The sequence below is a fragment of the Sciurus vulgaris genome (assembly GCF_902686455.1).
Source record: "Sciurus vulgaris genome assembly, chromosome: 10".
Classification (NCBI taxonomy): Eukaryota; Metazoa; Chordata; class Mammalia; order Rodentia; family Sciuridae; genus Sciurus; species Sciurus vulgaris.
Genome location: NC_136470.1, coordinates 72065413 through 72084266, shown reverse-complemented (window position 1 = coordinate 72084266; position 18854 = coordinate 72065413). Strand labels below are relative to the sequence as shown.

Genomic DNA, 18854 nt, shown 5'->3' with positions numbered 1-18854 from the left:
TTCATGTCTAGCAATGAAACAACTGTCTGTTGTTCTGAGCCAAATAAATACTCTTAGCTAATCTTGATTGTTCTAATGGCACATGTTGGAAAAAATAACTGGCCCAAGAGAGTTCAGGGCTTAGAATTGAGATTTCCTTTATGCAGAGTTAAAAGACGTATGTGGAAAAACCTGTATTAGCACACACTGATAGAGTTGGCCAGTTGTGAACACAGATTGAGACACACAGAGGTAAGGGTTAATGGAATGACAGCTAAGCTACAGTCAGACTCTCTCACCTAGACTCATTATCCACCTCTGACTAGCTTTGTGATCTTAGGCAAGTTATCTCTTTGTTATCTCAGTTTTCACGTCTATAATAACAGGCCCTCTTTCATACAGTTTTTGTGGGAATTTGATGAGATAATGCATGTGAAGCACTAAGAACATTGCTTGGTACATGCTACATAATAAATGTGAATAAATAGGGTGCACATAGTAGACAGAGAACAGATTGAAATAAAATTAACCTAAGTGTTCACCAAGGAAAGCGATGGAAGTATTCAACTGAATGAGTAACTCCCAAGAGAAAATAAGAAAAGTCTAGTTCTTGATTAAAGAACTACCAAAGTTTCCAACTTATCTCAATTATGTTGGTTTAGAACACCAGGATTTCACAAAAAGTGTTCTAAAGAATATCTGCCCTAAAATATCTGTAAGAAAAGGGTTTTGAATTTAGGTGATGCTGCATGCCATATTCCCTTGAAGATTCAAGCATACAGTAACACTCCAAGGGTTTAGTAAGTCCTGAAAAACCGTTTCATTTAGTTTAATCCAGCTTTTCTCAAATTCATTTGACCTTCGAACACTTTTTAAAATAAACTATTAAAATTCCATGAAGGGGCTGAGATTGTGACTCAGTGGTAGAGTGTTTACCTGGCATGTGTGAGGCACTGGGTTCCATCCTCAGCACCACATAAAAATAAATAAATAAAGGTATTGTGTCCATCTACAACTTTAAAAAAAAATTTTTTTTTTAAATTCCATGAAACTATTGCTCTGTGGAACAAACATGGAGAAATGATTGCTTAGATGAGTATTACAGTGGCATTTATACCAAAACAGGGACTGAAGGGTATGGGAAGTGAATGTGAGAAGGAGTATTTTTTAGACTCAAGGTCACAGACATCCAAACATGCACAATGTTCCTGGGTATGTGTACTGAATCCCTGGAGGGGGTTAAGCCAGCCCCTCCCTCACACTGCTGCCTCCTGCTGCTGCTGTGCTGGGATCCGACCAGGGCAGATCTGAAGTCTGTTACACATACTTGACCATCTGCTTTTGGCCACACACTTCCTGAATTTACTTCCTATTTTCTGGGAGAGACTATAAGAAAAAAAACATTTAAAGTGAAGGGGCCCATTGTGGGAACCAGAGGCCAGTCCCAAGAGTGGGTGGGGGTGGGGAGGAGGGGCTGAGTTGAGACCTCAGAATCAGAGGGACAAGCCTGTCCCTCTGAATGGAGGTGAGATGAAGGACACCAGCAGCACCAGTGAAGAGGACCCTTCGCAGCAGAGCAGGGCAGGAAATGTGCTTAGGAGAAGTAATAGTGATTTCAAAAGTAGTGACCAGAAGGGGAGCCTCCTGAAACTATGTTTAATGTATTTGTATTATTCTATTCTTGAAGAAAAAGTTGTTGGGGGTGGGGTGTTTGTTACAGAAGGGGGAGCAGAGTCAACCAAAGAGCACTGAGCAGAGACATGCGTTTAAAATGGCTTGCTCTCTACTTATATCAACCAGAGTATCTGTGATTTTGCAAGTTAATGTTGTTGCTTGGTTGGTTCCCAAAGGCAAGTGTACCTTTCTCCTCTTTGCCCTTCCTGTGGGTCCCTACTACAGATGACAGACTGAGATTCCATCCTAGGTGGAAGGGTGCAAAGAGACCTAGTTGTCTTTTTAAGTTCAATAGTCAAAACCTTGACCTTGGGAGGGCTGCTGAGAGGCAAAGGATGGGGGCGAGGGGCCCATTAGTGATGCCTACCTATGGATGGTGAGAGAGGGCTGTTTTAGAGTTTCATTACATTTTTCTATAATTTAAAAATTCTGTTAATTTTACAATTGTGGAAAATTGTTTATGTCTGTAGTTCACACCTCACTTTGTAGGCTCTTTAGTTTCCAGAAAACTTGAACAGACATCGCGTATAAATTTCATTAGTGTTTTTTTGTGGGGAAAAAAAGTCTTCTAAGTATCTATGAGGGAACGGAAATACAACGCAGGAAATACAACCTAGAAAGTTATATCCACATAATTCTAGAAAGACAGGGGAGAAATTTGCAAGATGTGAGATTGCCGAAGAAGATCTGGAGGAAAATGGCAACATTCTCTAAGGGCGGGCGGGGCGAGTGGCCGGAGACCGAGCTTCCGTGCGAAGGAGTCACCCGGCCGCCTGCGGCGCGGAGGTGTGTGTGGGTGGGGGCGCCAGGTAGGGCGGGTACCCGAGGTCCTCTCGCCAGCCGGGGGCGGAGCAGGAAACCGAGGCCTCACCAGGTGGGGGCGGAGCCTCCCAGAGCGCCGCAGGTGCGGATGAGCAGGTGTCACCAGCCGGGGACCGGAGCCGACCCTCCCTCCGTGCTGCGCCAGGAGAGGGGAAACCCGAGGGAGCTCTTTGAAGATGTGCGTCCCAGGGCGGCGACTGATGAAGAAAGACACGGTGCCCGGAAACCCCTGAGCTGCAAGGGGCCAGAGCAGGGTCAGCATGGGCTCAGAGCTGCCCTCCCCTTGGCTGCTGCTCTTCACCTGGCTCCCAGCAGGTGAGCCGTAGAAAAATGGGACCCACTCTGCGCCCAGGGAGACAGGAAGCCATTGCTTGGCCTTGCAGAGCTGGCCACCCGCAAGGCAGTGGAGGCCTGGGCTGCACTCTGGCGGGCGCTTGGCACAGGGACGGGATCGTGTTTCTGCCTGTAGCAACCTGTTGTTTTTCTCTTTTATTAGTCCAGGTCCTTCCAAAAAGAGACTCAGAGCGTATGGACTTTCCCTCCAGGTTCATTCTTGATCTTTAAAGCTGAAGTGATAGAGGCAAAAGGCACCATTCCTAAAATTCCTAATAACTTTTCCCGTTCATTTGATACTTGCTTTTAGGTTACAGAAATACTGGCAACCATATTGACCCAGAAGTGCATTTTTTTTTTTTTTTAATTTCTGGGGATTTATAGTGTATCATCAGACTACGAAGGAAAGTTTGGCATAATCCTGAGTCTATTTGATAGGACCCCAACAGGGGCTTTTTTCCTATCCGTTTTCAGTGCCACTTTCCTACTTTCTAACCACTCACTACCTTAACTTTACTCTGCTTGTTAACTTGCCTTCAGGTGTCCAGCTACCTACTGTCTCAGCTTCAACCTGCACACTAATTCCCTCTCTACTTTGGAAAGCATGATTTTGTGTGTCTGGGTATGGTTCTGGAAATAGGACAGAAATGTGCACCAGGTAGGAAAGGGTAGTGGGATGACAGAATGTGCAGGCTTTTCTGGCCTTTTGCAAACTAAGGTGTAGGTGTGACTTTGCAAACAAGAATTATAAGTTCCCTTGGAAGTTCCACCCTGTTTTAAATCACTTTACCTTTTTTTCCCTCTAGCAACAGCTGCCTACTTACCTTTAAGTTGTCAGTGGAAGGTAAGCTCAGAATTTGCTCACAGACTAACTTGAATATTGTATGTTTTTTGAGAGGAAAGATGTATTATGGCCATGTAGGCAAAATTTCCTTTTTATAAGATTGATAGGACAGGAGCTCTGCTCAGGTGTAACCAAATCTCACTCAGACAGGATTCTACAATAACTTAAGCTTAATGCTGAGAATAAAAGCAAGGGAGGATTGTGAGAAGGTAGGAAAACCAGAAAGTTAGTAATGCCAACCCCCTCTGGCTTACGAGGATACAGGTCTTAAATAAATGTTCTGATACTCATGAAGCTAGGTGTTGGACACCCACAGTGCACAAGAAAATGGGCTAAACCTCATCTAAATTTAAGTACCCAAAATTCCACTAGAGCAGTCACCAGCTTAGACTGTGAATGCAAATTCATAAAAACCCATAGCTTCAGTCTTTTCTCTGTGCTTGTCATGTTCGTTTCAAACTCCATGTATCTGGGGTCTTCAGAAGCTATTCAGACTGTCTTTTCAGGGAAATAGAGGTCTGCTCCCACCTTCTACTGGGAACCCCATTCCCACAGGACTTCAGAAATGGCAGTTACCTGGGATAATAGAATAAGAAAAAAAGCCTTACAGATGAAAATCCCTGCAGGGTACAAACCCCAGTCCTTAAATCATCAGCATAACGTTTTAAAAAGCTATCTAACTTTAATGAAGAATATTGAACACTGAACATTCTTCAAATACAGTGATTATAACCAAAGAGTACATTCTTAGAGTAAGCAGCTTGTCATTGGGCAGGGACTTAGAATCTCCGTGAACCAGCCACATGGTGTTAGTAGCTGAGACACTGAAGTAGTACAATTATACAGTCCACGGTGTTTGCCTGACATGCCTTAAATGGAAGCCGGCCTGCATGATGTGTTTTAGAAAAAGAGAGTGCTGAAAGCAAGAAAGTCCTACACGAACATGTAAGTCCACTTATATTTCATACATGAGAATTTGAGATTTCAACTATTTAACTCCAACACTTCGAAGGGAAATAGCTATTTTAGCAGACATTTTCCCTGAATATATATAGAAATGTAAATAAAACTGCATTCAGCTATTTAAAGTGGGTTTCCATCAATAATGTCTGTGTGACTCTGGGCAATTTACTGAATTGTTCAAAGCCTCCAGTAAACAGTGATGACAATAGTACAGGTAAGGTTTATGTGACCTGTAATTAAAATGAAATTTTAAAGCACTTTGTTCAGTGCCTACACAAAGCAAGGTGGGCTTAATAAATATCAGCCTGGTGATAATAGTAGACTCAATTTAGCCCAAATAGGATTGTTTAAATCTAATGTTAAAGAAATTAACTCCTCCTTCCTCTGTGGCTAAGAAACTGTGAACAGAGAAATGACTCTGTTATTCAGCTTTTCATCACAATAACAAAATATTTGAGATAATCAACTTAAAAATAGGAAAGGTTAGGCACAGTGGTACATGCCTGCCTGTAATCCCAGTGGCTCAGGAGACTGAGGCAGGAAGATTGCGAGTTCAAAGCCAGACTCAGCAACTTAGTGAGGTCCTAAAGCAACTTAGCAAGATCCTGTCTCTAGATAAAATATTAAATAGAGCTGGGGATGTTTCTCAGTGGTTAAAGACCACCTGGGTTCAATCCCTGATACCACGAAAAAAACAAAACAAAACAAAACAAAAAAAGGAAAGTTTTATTTGGGTTCACAGTTTTGTAGGTTTCAGTCCATGGTTGGCCCCACTGCTTTTGGGCCTGTGATGAGGGAGCACACCATGGTGGGAGTGCATGGGGGAAGAAGCTGCTCATCGCATGGGAGCCAGGAGCAAAGTGAGAAACAGGAAGGGGCCAAGGTCCTAATAACCCCTTCAAGGGCATGGCTCATAACCTAAAACCTCCCACTAGGCCCCACGTCTTAAAAGTTCCATCACCTCCCAATAGCACCAAGTGGGGACCAACCCTTTAACACATAGCCTTTGGGGGACAATGCAGATTCAAACCGTAGCAGTGGTGATCAGGATAGAATTCGGAATCTGCCTCATATTCACTGTGACTTAGGTAAATTATTAAACTCCCTTTATCTGGAAAACAGAAAACATCTTCTCACTACTACTAAGTAGCGCCCTGCAAACCCAACAAGGCCAACTCTTATTAGTGGGTTAAGATCCAGCACAGCATCTACGGCATGGTCATCACTCGAGAAATACTAGGGATGAGTCCATCCCTTCTGCTCCCACCTTTTCCTTTACTTTTAAAGCAAACCTCCCCAAATGTCTCTTGAGATCAAACTGAAGATCAAGCTTCCTTTCTTACTTTTCACATTGTTTTCACAATTCCCAGTACTAAGTATAGTTTACACTGAACGTATATGCACATACGTAAGGTTTATAAAAAGGAAACAAAAGGGTCACAAAAATCCTGTTACTGTCTCAGGTGAAATCATAATGTCAGATGTTCTCTTATCAATATTTAAATTCATATAAATTAATCCAACACTAAACTATGAAATAGGAAAACTATCAAAACATTAAATTATTAAAACTATTAAATAGAAAAATCCAGTAAGTTAATTTCCAGTAAGTATGTATTTTGGAAAATCCTGTACTAGAGTGTGTTCCTTGTGGTCCATCACCTGATCTTCTGTTTTCAAAGAAGAGTCATACCAATCCTCTCATTAGCATTCAGGTTCCCACAACTGCAAAGTGTAGGCCAGTAGTATAATGGGTCTGATTTAGGTACTCACTGGCTGGTGTGGCTTGGGGCCCGGATGGAAGTTCTGAGGACAGGGAGTCTTGTGAAGTTACACAGTCCTGATGCTCTGAACTATCTAAAGATCAGTTTTCAGAGGTGGGTGGGTTTTGTTTTTGTTTTCTAGTTCTTTGAAGTTTTTTTCTTTAGAAATGTATTTTTATCAAACAAATGATGCCTGGATACTTGCTCCTTAGTGCAAAATATTAAGATATGTAGCTCTTTGCATTATTGCCTGATATCTCTGATTGCTTTTGCCCAACCTCAAAGTTTATTCTTGGAATGAAAGTTGATCCCCACCCCTACCTCCAAATTCTAACGGGATATGTGTCATTTGTACTTTTGTGAAAATTTTTTAACATCATAGAGAGGTGTTACCTTACAGAACCACCAGTTATCAACTTTTATTATAATGTTATAGAAAATAAGAAAACTGATCCCTAAGGTATCTGTAGATGCCTTGGAAAGAGACTATCCAGACCAGTAATTTCCCCTGGATGGTCGGGCAGAGGGGTGGATCATACTGTAGACTTAATCTGATGTGGTAGATAGTAGAGCTTCCATGAGGAGGATACAGGTGATAGATGGGAGGCTGCCCACTCAGCTTCTCCTTGCCCCCTCCTTGGAGGCTCCTGAAGTACCTCCCCAGAATCCTGTGTTCTGTTGAAGACAGGTAGAACGCCCATCCTCTGTCTTCCCCTCCGAGCCAGTTGTACAGATAAGGAAATCTAGATCAGGGAAATTCTGTCTCAGACTGGGGCAGTGGAATGCGTGCGAGCTGGGGACAGAACTCTGGCACCCTCACTCTTAGTCCGTTGCTCTTTGTCCTGTCTCACACGGTGGAGCAGGTTTGTTTTGTTTGATTGAATTCTGGTATACAGAAATAGGAACAGGTTCATCTAACTAAATGCCGATTATTAAACCCTCACCCCGGCAACAATGCAGTGGAATGAAATGCTGGGTAATTAATGGATAGTCTACCTGGGTTTATTTTAGCTTAATAATTTGCTTCATTATTTGAAGTTCTAGGGAGAAAGTAAAATTGCATGTTTTAAGAACTGGGAAGATTCTCAAGTCTTTTCTTTCTCAAGTTCTTATTTCCAGACCTTCTAGTTTGTACATGTTGGGGGGATGTAGGGTTAGAGGACAGCAGTGTGATACTTTTCTTCATATCCCACCTTCAGTTAATCCCCAAATTCTTTTGCTCAGTTGCAGGATCTGCTGCTGCTCTACTGTTCGAGGTAGCAGTACTTTCAGTAGCCTACTTTGAGCACTTCAACTGTCCTTGCCTCTAGGCCTACTACCTCTCTATCAACTTCCAACCATCCTCTACCCAGATGATAGATTAACCGACCTGGATTAATTTTTCCCACTTTCACTTTAATCTTTCATTCAAGAACCTCCCCATCGCTTACAAGCTTTTGGTTTGGAATTCGAGGCTCATTTATTTCTGGGATCACTAACTTGGGTAGCCTTGTCCCCACTGATATGGACATGGTTTAGTGTTTCCATGTCCCCCTAACACACACTGTTCTTCCTTGCTTTCAGTCTGGTCATTCTACAAATGGCTAACTTTGACCATTTGTTCTATGAACTTTTAGAGCACTTAAAATTTGTTCTAAACCTATCTTGCATACATTGCTATGTGCAAGGCATTATGCTGGCAAACACAAACAGTCGTCGCCCTCACTGCCATGATGCTCACTGGCTAGAAGGGATACGAAGAAATGTAGAAATGCAACTGTGACCAGGCTGTGAAAGAGAGGCATACAGGGTAGTATGAAAATGCATGATGGATGGATTTTGTTCAATCAGGAGGCCCTCCCTGAAGACAGAACGCTTGAATTGTTAGCTGAGTAATGATCATTCCAAGCCAAAGGAAGAGCATGTGCAAGATCACTGGATGGTAGTTCAATAAGCATGAGAGACAGGAAGAATGTCAGTGTGATTATGTGGAGGTGGCCACTGGGAATGTGGTGGAGATAAAGCCAGAGGGTGGGTAGGGTCAGGTATGCTTGGTTTCATGGGCCATGGCAAGAGGTTTGGTGTCCTAAGAGCAATGGACAGCTATTGGAGGTAAGAGGGGATGGAACAGCAGTATGGAATCCATAAAGAGGGAAATGGAGGGTGTGCATGAGATAGGAAAGATAAGGCAGTATGCAGGCTAGAGATGATGGCAGCTTGTACTAGGATGTAGGATGGTTGTGAAGATGGAAAGAAAGAGATTCCAGAAATATTTAGAAGATAAATGAACCCAACTTGATGACAGATTGCATATGAAGAGTCAGGGAGAGAGATCAAGGATGATTCCTGGTTTTTGATCTTGCCCATTCACTAAGATGATAACCATGGGAGAGGCCCAGGTTTGTATGAAAGGATGATGATTTAGTGCTTGATTCAGAATATGAAACAATGAAGAAGAGTCATTAGGAACATTGGATTCATGTATCTGTGTAGTCCCTTATTGTAAAGAGATAGGATTTAATATTCAAAGTTCTATAATTTCTGAGCCAAGCTGTAAGACTTATCTATAACAGAAAGTATTTTGTCTGTGTTTATAGTTATTATTGACTCGCTCACTGAATATAATTTCCAAGAGTACAGGAACCTTGTCTCTCTTATTTGCTACTGTATCCCTGTCATCTAGAATGGTGCCTGGCTCAGAGTAGGTACTCAAAAATTGATGAATATGTGCGTTCTCCTGTGGCCCAAATTTGCATATGCTCTGAGATGAGTGTGTGGGGACATGAGTCACTAATTGGGTGAATGACTTTGGGAAACCCCAAGTGTCTGCACTACAACCAGATCTTGTTCTTTACCCCTAGTGACCAAAGGAACGTCAAGTTTAAACCACCTGAGTGGTTATTTTTTTTTTACCTAGTAGTTTATCAAAAATTTTTTGAAGTTTGAAATTTTCCCCTTTTGAAAAGATTGTGGTGAAGCATGGATCTGTCATTGTTCATGGGAATGTAGATTTTTTTCTAAAGTATCTATTAAAATTTAGAAGACTTATTCCCTTTTACCCAGCAAGTTCACTCTGAGATACATATCCTACTGAAACAAAAGTATGCATGTGAAGAGATACCTATATAAAAATATTTATTTTAGCCAGGCACAGTGGCACATACCTGTAATCCCAGCAGCTAGGGAGGCTGAGGCAAGAGGATTAGAAGTTCCAAGGCAACCTCAGCAACTTAGCAAGGCCCTGAGCAACTTAGCAAGACCCTGTCTCTAGGTAAAAATTTTAAAAAAGGGCTAGGGATGTGGTTCAGTGGTTAAGTGCCCCTATACTCAATCCTCAGTATCAGAAACAAACAAAAAATTATTTCAGCAATTCATGTCAACATTGTTTATGATAGTGAAAAATCAAAAGCAACCTAAATTCTCACTATTAGGAAAATTTGTAAATAAATTATACTTCATCCATGGAGTAAATTTTCATGTAGTCACTAATAAAAATTAGATCTGTATGTACTAATATGAATATGCCATTAGTTTGAAGAAAAAGTTGCAAAGCAATGTGCATAATATGATTAATAGTTTTAGAAAAACAGTACAGGAAAAATTATAGAGGAATCTACACTAAATTATCAATAATAGTACTTTTAGAGAGTAAAATTCATGGCCAGCAAGGAGGAACTTTCTATTTTACCCTTTCCTATTGTTTATTTTGTATTAATAAATGGAAAGGAAAAAAGTGTTAAGTGTTTTTTTTCTTTTGCTTCCTTTGTTTTTTTTTTTTTTTTTTGGTGGTATTAGGGATTGAATTCCAGAGCATTTTACCACTGAGCAATATCCTCAGTTCTTTTTAATTTTTATTTTAAGACAGGGTCTTGCTAAGTTGTTGAGGCTAGCCTTGAACTTGTGATCCTTCTATCTCGGCCTTCTGAGTCACTAGAATTACAGGTGTGCACCACTGCACCTAGCTGGAACAGTGTTTCTGTACAAAATAATGGAATACATTTGTGAACATCCCTTATATTTGTGAAACTTCCTCAGAGTCAAATCTCATTTAGAAAACTTATCTAAAAGACAGGTGGCATATTAGAAACAGTGTAGGCTTTGTGGCCTTAAGCAAGTTAATTTGAGAATTTTCTTCACCCATGATATTGAGGAGAGAAAAGCACAGGTATCTCCTGTTTTGTTGAGGTTTTTCTTTTGCAAAGATTAAGTGAAATAATGTATAACAAAGAACTCAACATCATGTCTGCCAAGAAAGGAAGTGCTCAGTGTACATCACTGTCCTCCTCAGCATGGCCACATGCTTAGCTCCCCGACCCCAGCCTAGCACTGTTGAGTGGTACACACCAGACCTTGTTAAACACATGATACCTGGATATAATTCCTCCCAACTGTCTCACTGTCCTCATCCCATTTCTCCTCCCTCAACACTCTCTTCTTTCTTTACCATTATTCATTGCCAGTATCTTTCTCCTTGACTCTTCTAATATTTGCACTGTTATCTAAGGAAATGTAATACGTACGGATGGTAAATATACTTGGGGAGATAGCTTGCTCAGACGTAAACTCTGATAGGATTGAACCTGTGTACTTTTTGTTAACCTGCTGAATAGAGCTGAGGAGCCTGTGTATTTGAGAAACACTTAGAACCCATCGCCATCAGAGTCAGCATCAGGCTGCAACCATTACCAGGAACGACTATGCTCTGTGTCCCTGCCTTCTACCCTGTGTTAGTGGGCTTTGCAAAACTATAACAAAATATCTGAGATAATCAACTTAGAGCAAGGAAAGGATGATTTTGGTTCACAGTTTTGGAGGTTTCAGTCCATGGTTCATGGCTGAATTGCTGTTGGGCCTGTGCTGAGGCAAAGCATCATGGCAGAAGCACATGCAGAGTAGAGCAACTCATCTCATGGAAGCTGGAAAGCAAATGAAGAGACCAGCATGCCACAATTCTCTTTGAGGGCATGGTCCCAATGGCTGAAAACTTCCCATTAGGCTCCACCTCTTAAAGGCTCCATTACCTCCCAAGAGTGTCATGGGCTGGGTTGGAGACCTTCAGCACATGGCCCTTTGGAAGACTTTCCAGACACAACTATAGCACTCCTACCTACCTAGACCCCTTTGTATGAAACAGAGGGGGAAATACCAGCTAGTCCCCTTAAAGCACTTTTTAATTTAAAAACATGTACTTAGCACCTATATTCCTATACTATGTGGATGATATCTTCTATAAACTGTAACATCTTGCCCAATCTGATACAAGAGAGACTGAATTTTAAAATGTACAAAGATAAACATGTATTTGAGAATACAGGTATTTAGCTGCCAAATCCTCTGCTTTTATTGGTGTATTTTCCTTCTACTTTACTAGGATGGTAGTCCCCTCCTTGGCACAGCAGCATGGTCTTGGAAAGTACCTCATGGTGGGAAACAGAGAAGCCCCTTTCCCATCCCACTTTCCCATGACTCTAACATCTATTCTAAAGTTTCCTTTCTACTCTTCAATGACAGGTCTCTCTCCCTTCCTCTTTCACAGCTGAGACAAACTGAATAGGTTCACTGATGTACAAGCTACAAAGTTTTTAATCTATTAATTCATTTTGCAAAGAAAAGACTATAATGATAGTTTACATTTGTAATTTTAATTCTTTTAAAATTATTTTTTTACATGCTGGCCTCAGTTAATCACAGTCTCCTAAATTAGACAAGTACAGATGATACAAATGAAGTCTGGTATGTATTAAATGTCTACTATTTTGCCAAGCTCTCCACTAAGTGGGGAATATTTATTATCCTCTAATCCTATGAGGCATGTATTGACATCTTACCAATTTTGCATATAATGAGAAGGTGCACTTTGGAAATAACTTACTAATCTTTAGGGTGGGGAGTGAAGGCAGAATCTGCACACAGGGAGTCAGGCCCCAAATCTAACATGTTCAAGAGAAAATGATAAGACAGATAGGTGGTGATGGATCTGGGAGGAAAGACCATAAAATGAAGGGAATTTAAGAATTTGGAAAATTTGGGTGCTAAGTTTGAAAGAGCAAGGCTGCAACCAAGATGTTTATAATCAGGGTATTTCTCTTTTTGAAGCTGCTGATATTTTCAGCCCAGATCCTATTGTTTTCTGATCTCTTCTTCAAAACCGTACCTGCTTAGTGCTGACTGTGGATGCCCAGTGTGATTAGTTGTACAGAGAAGCTAGAGACTAAAGAAAAAGAGAGATGGAGAATTTTGGCCTCTGACATGGGCTTGTTGCTACTTACTTTTTCTTCCCAATCTGGACGATCGATTTTTTTTTTAGCAGTCTAGTGCCTGACCTCCACCTTGGAACATTACGCTTACCTACTTGGGGAAAATTGTGTTTTAGTGTCATCAGGACCTAAGTTCAAATCCCGATGATGACACTCATTAGGTTAGGTATGTGTGCACATTGGGGCTTGGCTTATACCCTCTGAACTTTTATGCACATCGGTGAGCAGAGCTCATCCCATTCCAGAGGGTTTTGAGAGGTTTAGAGACAAAGAACATACATCGTATGCTGCACAACAGATGCTGAGGGTCAGGGACAGCAACTGAGAAGGAAGAAGTTTGCTGGGTTGTTAGTACTTCCTCCCTGTGTGTGGGCGTGGGTGTGGCAGGCAGAGAGTGAAGGTGTGAAATCTGTGCAAGATGATAGGAGGCTGGAAGAGAGTGAGAGAGCTCAATATGCTCAGAGCACCTGGGGACCTCATATATGTTAAACCTGAAAATTCACACAGGGGATGAAATTATAGGGAGAATAAAGAGCAGCAGGCAGCAGGGCCAGCACTGATGTTGGCAGAGGTCAGTTGGGTTCCCCAGATGTGCTTTGCCCATTGTAAGGGCATTCACATAAGGGGAGCTAGTATATATTTGCTAATCAAGGTGATCGCCCTTTGTCCCCATTTTCCTCCCTCAAAAGGATCAGATTCACTAATCTTCAAAGCTTCTGGCTGCAACCAAATTCCTTTTTCTGACCCTCAGCAAGCCTGCCCTCTCCTCTCCCATATGCTCCATCTCTGTACAAGTAATTTTGACTAGTATCTTTGAATAAACTTTATCAAATTACACTTCCACCAAATAAAGAACATGTAGGTTATTAATTGCCATGCTAGAGTGGCAATTAATAACCTGACCCCAACCTCCAATTTGCAAACTTTGAATACTAATTATCTTCCTTTATGTTAGGAATAGCCAGGCAGAGTGGCAAGCGCACTGCCCAGGGACAGAATGTTGATTTGGAAAAAGAATAGACACAGACATGTCACTTAACTTTTCCAGACCTCTGATGTGTTGCATATGAAGTGAGCTCAGCTTGTCTCCTCCCAGGATCACATTTTTTAAAATATATTTTTAAAATTGTCAATGGGCCTTTACTTTATTTGTAATTACGTGGTGCTAAGAATCAAACCCAGTGCCTCACACATGCTAGGCAAGTGCTCTACCCCTGAGCCACAACCCCAGCCCCCAGGATCACATTTAGTGCATAAAAATCTATATATTTGAAGGTGCTACATGAACCTAAGGTTTTCTTTTTCTTCGATCAGAATGTTTTACTGAATAAAATAGGGCCTTGTTGACAGTGGTACTCCACCACTCACTATCAGAATCTTATCTGCAGTGCTTCTGCCATTCAGTTTAATCCTGATGGCTGAAAGCTCCAAGGTCTATTTCAGGTCAGGTCTGGAAGAAACAAACAAACAAACAAACAACAAAGGGGTTGGTGATGGAGGAGCAAGAATAAAACAATCAGATTGTGAAATCATCCACAATAGGCTTAAGGCTACTAACAGGGCCCTTCCATTCTGATTGGCCTGAGTTCTGAGAATCCTACAGCTGGTAGAAGTAGCAGCTGTTTTCCCCAAACTCCTGAAGGTTTATTCTGAAAATTATGTTCTTTTCCATTTGCAGCTGAATAAGGAAGTCATCTATCTTCCACTTTACTGCTGTTACTCTTCTTCAGAAAAGTCTGCAGAAATCACCTGTGAACTGCAAATAGGCAGTGGATTGTGGTTTAGACTCCACACTATACTCCAGCGTTCCACCCATTGTCACCAGCCCGCCTTGTTTACCCCTCTGTCCTTTGCAGCCAGAGGCACCAGCTCACGTAGCTTCCTCCAGGCTCCTTAACTATCTGCCCCTTCCTGATGAAGGTCTTTGCTCACTCCTTTTCTTTTTTCCTCAAACAGTGAGTTTCCCTGCCCTCTGCCTATTTCTCCTATGTAACCCTAATCCTACCTGAGCCTTAGGGTGCAGCTGAACTCTCTCTACTCTGTGCAGTCTTCCTGCCTACAGGTCTCCTTGCCCTGCTGCAGAACTGCTCTCCCTCACATCCGTCATGGGAGCAGGGTGGTAAAAGGGCATCTTTATCACAACCCAGTCCTGGGGACCTGTCAGTTAATTCCTGGGGACTGGAGCCTGTCCTGAGTGACAGCATATGAAAGAGAATACAAAAAGAAAAAGAAAATGGAGACTGGCCTCAACAGACCAGTGATGCTTTATTAAGCAGCGGAGGGGCACATTTTCAGGAGGGAAGATGGCAACTGGCTACAATAAGGGTCTTAGCTGAGTCCTGGCAGGAAATGTGTTGGTTACAGCTAGAGGAAAACCTGGGGCAGCCAGGGGAATGGTGTAGATAAGGAAAATTGCAACAAGTGCAGAGCCTATTACTCTCCCTTTCTCCTTGGGGGTTGTTATTTTCCGTGTCCTTCAAAGGGTGTGGATAGAGATCATGGGGGCTTCCTACTGGAGACAGCCAGTTCTGCTATCCATGAGGGCCAGGTGTGAGTCCCTTCTGTACTCTCCCCATTTTCCCTTCCTATCTTTCCTCCAGCAGAGGCCTGGGCTTCTATTTTATCCCACTGCAATGACAAAAGCTCCAATTTATCAGACATCTCCCTACACACATGGCAGGAAGACAGGTAGGGGAACAGTTGTTCCCTGGGGTCCATTTTCCATATCCCTCACTGAGCAGCATTCCACTGTCCCTTCTGGACATGAAAAAAGCAGGTGAAGGTGCTTCAGACGATGGTCTTATGAAGACAGTGGCCAGAGATGAGGCAGGACCCAGAATCTTAGGCCCACTGAGCTGCTTTGTAAGTGGGGACACTCCACCAAAATGAAGGTGCCCCCCCCCCCCGAAAACTCTATTGGAGAAAACACTTGAATCGCTTTCTCCTTGGCTCTCCTAAGGGAAAAGAGAGAAGAGAGAAGAGACTCAGATACTAACACAGTAGTATATATGTGGACATTGTTCCAGGCATCAAAAGTGAGCTAGTTCATTATATTCTTGCAAGGACCTGATGAGGTTAATGCAGGTTAATGATAATCTCTTACTGGAGGTGCTTGGAACCAGAAGTGTTTTAGATTTTTGAGTTTTCAAATTTTGGAATATTTGCATAGACTTTACCTGTTCAGCATCCCTAATCTGAAAATCTGAAGTCTGATATCTAGTCAGAAACTTTTTGAGTGTCATATTAGCACTCAAAAGTTTTGGATTTTGGAGCATTTCAGATTTGGGATTTTCAGATTAGGGATGCTCAACCTATAGTACTATCATTATCTCCACTTGGAACTGAGGAAATAGATGCTCAGAGATAGTAAATAGCTTGTCCCATGTCCAAGTAAATGAAAAAATTTATTTGAACCAAGTTGTAACTGAATCCAAAGCCTGTGGAGTTGATTTTTTAAAAAATCTGTTCTACACCAGTGGTTCTCAAGTATGGTCCCCAGAGTAGTGGCATCACATTAGAAATGTAAGTCCTTGGGCCTCCCCCAATTTCTATGGAGTCAGAAACTCCTGGCACGGGGCCCAGCTATCTGGGATGCCACCAGTCCTGCTGGTGCTGCACACTCAAGTTTAAGTGCTGCTACTCTACAATAACCCTCCCTGACAAGAGATCCCCTTCTAACTCAGCCTAGAAACCATGCTAACTTAGGACCATGCCAAGACATGGTTACTGATGAACCCCTGACTGTGCCAAAGTCCCTCCTGGTGCTTTGGTGTCACCTGACTCCTCCTCAAGGTATACCTGGAACTTTAAGAATGCCGGTGGGGGGCTGGGCTTAGTTGCAGAGTGCGAGGCACTGGGTTCGATCCTTAGCACCACATTAAAAAAAGGGGGGGAAAATAAGATAAAGTCATGCTGTCCATCTGCAATTACAAAAAATAAATTTTAAAAATGCCTATAGGTTTAGAGGGTTGTTAGAAGGAATTTTTAAAAAGAAACACAATTTCTTGATGTGGTTTGTCACCATCTGATCATTTTTGTTTGATTTGCTCTGTGCTTATGTTGAGTGACTGTACTGTCAAATTTCTACTGGTTATTGTGTCCTTGGTCATTTATTCCATCATGTTTTCAACAAACATTTGTGGAGTGCCACGTAGGTGACAGGCATGGTATGAAATATTTGTGTTTGAAGAGTAAGTTAGAGACAGACCCTGCTGGTTGTCCCAGAACCTCCAGGGAGCAGACCACCACCAAGAAGTGGGAAAGGTGCTGTCTGATGTGGTTCTTGGGAGTTATATTTCTTTTTTTCCCTATCCCTCCCCAGGGTGCTGAGGGCATTCTCCAGCCTATGTTCTGCCCACTAAGAACTTGGGTTCTGCCTGTGAACTCCCAGGCAGAAGGGCAGGCAGTGAGTTTGTTCATTTGCATTGCTTTTATTATTGCATGAACAGAAGTAGGTCACCTTCAGCATTGTCTGCCACTCTTGCCTTCAGGGTGCCTGTCCTTGCTGGTGACGGTCCAACACACAGAGCGCTATGTCACTCTGTTTGCCTCTGTCGTCCTCAAATGTGACTACACCACCTCTGCCCAGCTCCAGGATGTGGTGGTGACATGGCGCTTCAAGTCCTTCTGCAAGGACCCCATCTTTGACTACTTCTCTGCCTGTGAGTGTCCTCCCCTTCTTATTCTTTCCAGGCCCCTGCCATCTCTGTGATGTACTACCATTGGGATATAGAAATTATTTAGTATCATAAATCCTCATAGTGATAAGAAGCCACAAAGATGCAGTCCCTTCATTGTATAGATAAACTGTGCCTAGACTGACAAAATTACTTGTTCTAGGTTGCATGTAAGTTTATTTAAAATTTTTGTTTTTCTTTGTTCTGAAAAGGTTTAAGACAGCTTAGACATTAAGCAAAAAGCAGAGCAAGTCCTGCCTCCTGGTCCACTCTTGGTTCAAGCCAGCCTGCTAAGTGGATGATGCCGACCTGTCTTCCATCACCCCATGGCCTTAGATTCCTACACCACTCAGGATGCAAGGTCTTAAAGGTTATTTGTGAAGCCTCCTGCCCACTGCCACTCACCCCTCCTCAGCCAGCCTTCCTGGTGAATGGCCATTCCTCAGCCATCTAAACACTTGCAGTGGTGAAGAGCTCGCTTCCCCAGCTGCCCCTTTGCAGTTGCGCATGTCAGTACTGCACAGCTCCTCCTTACGCTCAGTAACAGCTGCCCCACTCATGTCAGCTCTGCTGCCTGGAACCAGAGCTCCTTCCTAGTTACTCATTTCTACCCTCTCTCCAGGAACAAAGAAACCTAGAGCCCCACATCATCCTGAGACAATTAATCTTTTGGACATTTTGAGAATAGAAATAGATGCCCTGTTTGGAGGAAGGAAATGAACTTTCTGAGATGAGGCAGAAGGAGCAGGAGGCATCAGCTTTGCCATTTTTAGCTCTGAGGTATTTGAGTAGAACCACAAAATCTGACTGAGCCATTTACCAAGCCCCCCCCCCACCCCCAAAGACCACTCTCTAAATTGAGGCTGTTTCCTGGGGGTTACTCTTTAAATGCCTGGGTTAAGCGGGGAGGAAGGGGACTAGCATAGCAGGCACTGGCTACCAGCATACTGAATAGTTCTCAAAGCTTCTAATGGAAAGGCAGGTGGATGAACCCCATGGGGAACAGAGATTAGGGAAACTCTGAGACAAGAGAAGTTGGGCTGGCAAAGGAGGGATATAGCCAGGATTTGGAAATGGTGACCTTTAAGGGAGCTGGAGGTGCCTTGCTGAAAGTGGGGTTCCTGCTGTCACCTGTGGTTGATTAACATCATCTGGGAACATACTGGGAATCAGAAGCTCAGATCCCATTCCAGATCCACAGAATCTGCAGGACATTCTGTGTGACTTGATTGTGTCCTTTCTCCTCAGCATACCAAGCAGCTTTGTCCCTGGGCCAGGACCCCTCCAATGACTGCAATGACAACCAGAGGGAAGTTCGAATTGTGGCCCAGCGGAGGGGACAGAATGAGCCAGTGCTGGGGGTGGATTATCGACAGCGCAAGATCACCATCCAGAACCGTGAGTGTGGGGGAGGCGCAAAGAAACTGGGGGTGGAGGGAGGAGCAGACTAAGGCCTGGCAGGCTGAGTCAGTGTGGGATTCCCCAGTGACTTCTGCCACTGATCTATTTGTTCACTATCATTGAGGAAAATGCCAGATTCTTAGAATGTGCTGCATGGACTTGA

The 18854-nt window shown here is 42.7% G+C and overlaps 1 protein-coding gene across 4 annotated transcripts in view; it reads left to right on the top strand.

The window, feature by feature from the left end:
• Positions 1-2506: 2506 nt before the first annotated feature.
• The window catches only part of ILDR1 (immunoglobulin like domain containing receptor 1), a 33623-nt gene continuing 17275 nt past the window's right edge, over positions 2507-18854 (top strand). Inside the window, exons 1-3 of one of the 4 annotated variants that reach the window (XM_079155927.1) lie at positions 2508-2790; positions 17105-17275; positions 18539-18688. In XM_079155927.1, coding sequence (XP_079012053.1) covers positions 2736-2790; positions 17105-17275; positions 18539-18688 — 376 coding nt within the window. In that variant the 5' untranslated portion in view covers positions 2508-2735. Of the gene's footprint in view, positions 2791-17104; positions 17276-17529; positions 17661-18538; positions 18689-18854 lie in introns of those variants that run through there. The other 3 variants (XM_079155926.1, XM_079155928.1, XM_079155929.1) reach the window with 3 other exon arrangements.